The sequence below is a fragment of the Rhinichthys klamathensis genome, unplaced genomic scaffold (genome assembly GCF_029890125.1).
Source record: "Rhinichthys klamathensis goyatoka isolate OS25496 unplaced genomic scaffold, OSU_Roscu_1.1 h1tg000032l_1, whole genome shotgun sequence".
Taxonomy (NCBI): Eukaryota; Metazoa; Chordata; class Actinopteri; order Cypriniformes; family Leuciscidae; genus Rhinichthys; species Rhinichthys klamathensis.
Genome location: NW_026606581.1, coordinates 1,748,932 through 1,754,957, shown reverse-complemented (window position 1 = coordinate 1,754,957; position 6,026 = coordinate 1,748,932). Strand labels below are relative to the sequence as shown.

At 36.7% G+C, this 6,026-nt stretch overlaps 1 protein-coding gene across 1 annotated transcript; it reads left to right on the top strand.

Moving 5' to 3' along the window:
• Window positions 1-373: 373 nt before the first annotated feature.
• Window positions 374-4,956, top strand: LOC130080317 (transmembrane protein 179). The gene is made up of 4 exons (XM_056245674.1): window positions 374-744; window positions 2,606-2,743; window positions 3,118-3,196; window positions 4,540-4,956. Exons 1-4 carry the CDS (start codon window positions 449-451, stop codon window positions 4,720-4,722), a joined length of 696 nt encoding a protein of 231 aa, XP_056101649.1. The 5' UTR covers window positions 374-448; the 3' UTR covers window positions 4,723-4,956.
• Window positions 4,957-6,026: the final 1,070 nt, after the last annotated feature.

Sequence of the window (6,026 nt, the reverse complement as noted above, 5' to 3'; positions counted from 1 at the left end):
TTTAGTGTCTGTGTCTTGATAATAGTCACAATAAATAGTCACAAAAAGGCTTACATTTGACGTAACCTTTCAGTGTTATTTAAAAATCAGTAGAAGTTTGTTATTAAACTACTGTAAAGCTGCCTATTATTGTAGGCCTACTTTTAAAAGCCCTACACTAAACCGTCTGACTTAGCTTAATGATTTGTTAATTTAATAATGTACAGTAGGCTAAGTGTATTAAACGTACGTGTTACCCGATTTTTTTTTTTAGCATTTTGTATTGATTAGCCTTCCATAAAAACTACTACTAGCTACTATAAGTGTTGTGGGGTTCGGATTCTTTTTTCTCCAAAAATGCCCTCAGCTGTATCTCTGCTCGCCTGTGCTGCAGAGTCCGACTGCGCAGCCGCAGTAGCGCCAGAGAGAGCTCGAGCCGCACCGACAACACAGCTCGGACAAAATACCAATGGATAATTTAATATTTGCGCAATGCATCCTTTATTTTTTAGCCTTCGTCTTTGGCTTTATAGCGATAGTACCTCTGTCGGAAAACACGGAGGATTTTCGTGGAAAATGTCTGCTTTTTACGCGGGGTATGTGGCAGAATGAGAACATCACGGTGTCTAAGCAGCGCTTCATCATTGAGGAATGGGGACCTCAGTCCTCCTGCAGCTTCATCACCGCTGTCGCCATCGCATCCCTCATCCTGGCCGCCGTGCAAGCCTGGAGGCTTCTGCTTTTCATCTGCAAAGGCCACGATGAGTGAGTGATTCTTCATTTCATCGTTTAACTTGTGAATTTGATGTCTCACATGTAAGCTATTAAACCCGTGCCTGTGCGGTGATTGGGAATAAGCGTGATGCAGTTATGTGATGTCACACAGCAGCATATACTTTAGTTAAATATTTTATTATTTGGGACAATTGTTCAATATCATAACAAACTGATACTATCTGTGATTATGGAGTTTTATTGTGTAGGTTTCATGGCCTAATAAAATGTAATTGAGCTGGTAATACATTTGAATGATTTAGTCACAGAAAAGTTAAAAAGATCATTGAATGAATTTGCATACTGATTGAGATTATATTGATTAATTATTGCTATCTGATTTTAGTCTCTAGCCTGGCATCAAGGGCCTTGTGGTTTACTTTTAATAGACATGCTAAATATACTCTTTTAATAGTAGGCTATAACTAAATCACATACTTAAAGGGTTAGTTCACCCAAAAATGAAAATGATCCTATAATTTACTCCCCCTGAAGCCATCCTAGGTGTATATGACTTTCTTCTTTCAGCCAGACACAATCAAAGTTATATTAAAAAATAACGTTACCCTGGCTCTTCCAAGCTTTATAATGGGAGTGAATGGTACCATTTTTTGAAGCCCAAAAGAGCGCAGCCATCCATCATAAAAGTAATCCAAATAGCTCCGGGGTGTTAATAAAGGTCTTCTGAAGCGAAGCGATGCGTTTTTGTAAGAAAAATATCCATAATTATAACTTTGTCAACTTTAATGACCAGATTCCAGTAACGGCCGTCCTCGCGTTCACGAGAGAGTTGAGTTCCGGTGTATGGCGTAGGATGTAGGAGTAGTGTAAGCAGCTTAGGTGAGAGTAGACTCCTCTTGCGGTTCAAACAAATAGTTCAACCAAGTCAACGCGACAAACTCAACCACCTCTGACATTTCTCTTTAAAAATGATAATTTAAGACATCTAATTCATGACCGGTGTTTTGTTTTGCTCTATCCTCTGCGTCAATACGTCATGCGTCAGGTCAGAGGTCACTCTTCCGCCGGAACTAGACTCACGTACGGCCGTATAACTTTATAGTTTATAAAGATATATATTTGGATATTTTTCTTACAAAAATGTGTGTAAACGCCACATCTTTTTGATTTTCCCAGCAAAAACGTCCCAAGCCCTTCACATAAAAATCTATCTACAGAGGCTTTCATAAACAACCTTTCATTACAAGCTCCTCAACAAAAAAGTGATTAATACATGAAAATTCTTGCAATGAAAAACAATTTGAGCAGCTGTTATTATTTTAGTTTTTTTTTTTCATTCAAAATAAGAATAATGGAAAAGTACAAGTATATGGGGATTTATGGTAAAAGTACCACAGAAGTTGTCCATGTACTCCAGGTCTTTTATGTGAGGAAAAGGCCAAAATATACATCAAGATGCTTTGTGCCAATGCTGGTGTCAAACATCATTTGTTCTTGCACATCTCATCCCAGACAGCAACATAGTGTCGACCCACATCTGGGTCGTGTGGAATCCATGTGTACCAGATGTGGGCCGACACTTGCTGTCTGGGATGGCTAATTAAACAAGCAATCTTAATTGAGATTTCAGTCTTTTCAATATATATATATATATTTTTTATATCTTCAGGACACTTGGAATCTAAGTCATATGGGGTGCTTGAAGCTTTTTTGTGCATTTTAGAGATAAACGGTGTAAATCATTTTATGGAATGATTCCTTTTATTTTATGGAAAAGAGCAACTCAACATATCCTCTTTTGTGTTCCACAGAAGAAGAAAAAAATATGTTTAGAATGGCAGGACTGTGTAAACAATGACTTTTGTAAACTATCTCTCTTCTATTTATATAGCTCAATCTTCAATGCCTTCCTAAACCTGCTCATCAGCACATTCGTAGTGTTTGCTGTATTCCTGTCCAGCACAATAGTAAGTGTGGGTTTCAACCTATGGTGTGATGCCGTCACAGAAGGAGGCAGTATGCCCAGCAGGTAAGCATGCTTTTCAGTTAAGCCTGTATGTATGTAGATTAAAAAAAAACAATGTGAGATTTATGTTTTCAGACTGCCTGTGTAGCGTGGAAAGAGCCCCAATTAATTGTGTGGGCCTTTTTTTCTCTGTCAGAGGAGGGTTTAGTGACATTGAAATTAGCCAGGGGCTTTTTGGCTCAGTTCACTTCAGTGACTGTTAAAGTTCAGTCACGTTTCAGTGTCCATAAACTGCTACAGTATTTGAATATAAACCCTGAGTTTGTATAACAAGCAGCTTTGTTCTTCAAGTTTTTATGAACAGAATCCTCTCAATAAATGTTGATTCTTCAAGAATCTGTGAATCATTTCTAACAATGACTACTGTTCATTTCTAGCTGTGAGGATCTCCAGGACACTGATCTTGAACTAGGGTTGGACAACTCTGCTTTTTATGACCAGTTTGCCATAGCACAGGTTGGTCAGTTAAGAATACAAACTGTGTAAAATGACTACATTTTAGTACTTTACATCTAGTGCTTTATATCAACAGGGTTCATTATGTTGTCTTAGGGGGATAGTTCATCTAAAAAATTGACTCACTCTATTACAATTACACTTAATCACTTGTGTGACTTTTGTTCTTCTGCGGAGCACAAAAGAAGATATTTTGAAGATTTTGTAGATAGAACTTGAGATACACTGATTTCTCAAAATATCCTTTTTTTGTGATCCACAGAAATAAAGTCATACAAATTTAGAATGAAATATGTAAATATTTCAGAATGTTAATTGTTTGTGAAACAAACTTAAAAAATGTATGTAGTACACTAAAACGTAAAACTCTTGCGTTTTGGCCGCTCATTTACACGACAATGGTGTTTTGGTGGTCTGAAAACGCAAACTTTTGTAAACAGGATTCAAAGTGCAAGTTTTTGAAAACGATACCATTATCGTCTCTATGTAAACTACAAAAACGTGAATTTGTGGAATGGTGACGTCATGCGCAGGTGTTTCTTTACAAAGTGACATCGCCATCTACTGGCCTGGAATGAATAATACAGCGTCTTAAATCGTTTTCGTGGATCCATCGGTTTGACAATGTCGTCTGTACGCGAATAATGCAAAGGAATTTTTTTTCCGTTTTTAGTTATCGTTGTCATTTAAACGTACCCGTAGTCAGATATCTGCAAACACTAGAACATTTTCACAACAACCTAGTAACAAATTAAGACACTTTTGCAACCTCCTATACATTCTTTCAAAAACCAAACTGTTCAAATATTTTAACTATAAGGCCTATATATCCTTAAACAGACCAAACCACTCCAATAGAGTGATGCAGTGATGAGGTATTGTTGGCTGGTGTTTTTTTTTGCATCATTCTGGATCCCCTTGACAAACATCCAGTCGGATTTTTCCATTGGCTTTTGGATTATTGCAGAAAATAAACTCTGTGGCTAACAAAAGTCTATGATTCTTACCGTATAACAGTGAAAACACGTAAAGCGAAAAATTCCGTCAATGGCTGGGAAAAAGTTAAAGACAAGTAAATGCTTTTTTTTTAAACAACAATTTTTGTCTTAAAATAAAATATTAAAATATCTTGAGGGTGTTTTTGACCACAGACCTTATTTCAGGTATTTAAACAAAATCCCATTCAAAAAAACCATTGACTTTAGGATAATGGAACCAAAAGTTTCTCTATTAACCTTCAAACTGTTGTAGACTTCCAGATAAGGCATGTTTTGCTTTTCACACTGCTTATTACCAATTTTTAACATGAATATAACTGTCAGGCCTCCTCTGCTTTCCTCTAGTTTGGGTTGTGGGCGGCCTGGCTGACTTGGCTGGGTATCACAGTCATGGCCTTTCTGAAGGTCTACCATAACTACCGTCAAGAGGATCTGGTCGACAGCTTGATCCACGAGAAAGAGTTCCTACTCGGACGCTCATCACGCCGGTGCTCAGATGTGGTAGATGAGAAAAGTGGCATGATATGATAAACTCAACATTTTGCAACGCAACTATTATAGAACATTTCCATTAATGTACTGTCAAGTAAAATGTATTCATAAGCTTCTAAATATGGCTCATTAGTTGGTGTATCTCAACTTTTGATTGACCTCAGTTGAGCTTAATTGAGCCAAATGCTTCTGAATAACATTTTATTTGACATTGGACGATGACTGAAAAGAATAGACATTCATGTGCACTCGATTGTTTGGACTGAGGTCACAGATCATTTACCCACAACATTTTTTGATGTTGAGCTTAAAACACAAGACCCTGAACAAAACGAACAGTGAGCATGAATAATGTAAAAGGATAGTTCACTCGAAAATGAAAAATCTGTCATTTACTTGCCATCATGTTGTTCCAAATCCATAAGCCTTTCCAAAAGATGTTGAATGAAACCTCCTCTCCTGTGAAAGCTTCAGAAAGTTAATGACAACAGTGTAAAAGTAATCCATATGAATTAAGAGATTAATCCAAGCCTCTTAAAGAGACATAATCACTTTATAAACACTGATCAATGCACATAGCACATCAAAAATGATCAATAGAAGCAAACCTCATTGGTTCTCACACGTCACGTGTGTTATGTACGTGCATTGGTCAATTTCTATGTAAATAAACGCCTATATTAAATCTATTAATGATATAAAGCAATCATATGGATTACTTGTATGGTGTCTTTATGAACGTTTCATTGGAGGGACAGAAATCTCTTCATTTGTGTTTCAAAATTAAATGGGTTTAGAATGACATGAGGGTAAGTAAATTAGGACAATTTTCTTTTCTTTTTCTTGGATGAACTATCCCTTTAAGGAAGTGTGCTTAAATACATGTTCTTATAAATCCTGTGTGACATACAATCAAAGTCTTATTGACAATTATGGTTTTTTCTCAACCAAATGCTTTCCTTAAATCAGTTCTAGATATGAGCGACAGCTTCCAGTCAAGTCTCTATTCCGTCAGCGTTAGCTGAGGAGTTGGATTTAGTACATGCATTGTAGCTCAGGCAATACTATTTAAAGTGTGTGTGATCCATTTCTGGTTTTCTTTACTTAAAGATCATTCCCTTCCAGTACTGCCTCCATGTGTAAGACATATATAATCATGTATATGACTGTGATAGTATCTTTCCTATGTAAAGGGATTTAAAACATGCTTGCATGTGCATATATGCTATTAAAATACACAGGTGAAGAGGAAGGCTCTATAAAGATAGTGAAGTGACTAATCTGTCTTCGTGACATGACATCACTCTGATGAAATATGTGAGATTTGGAGGGACTATTTA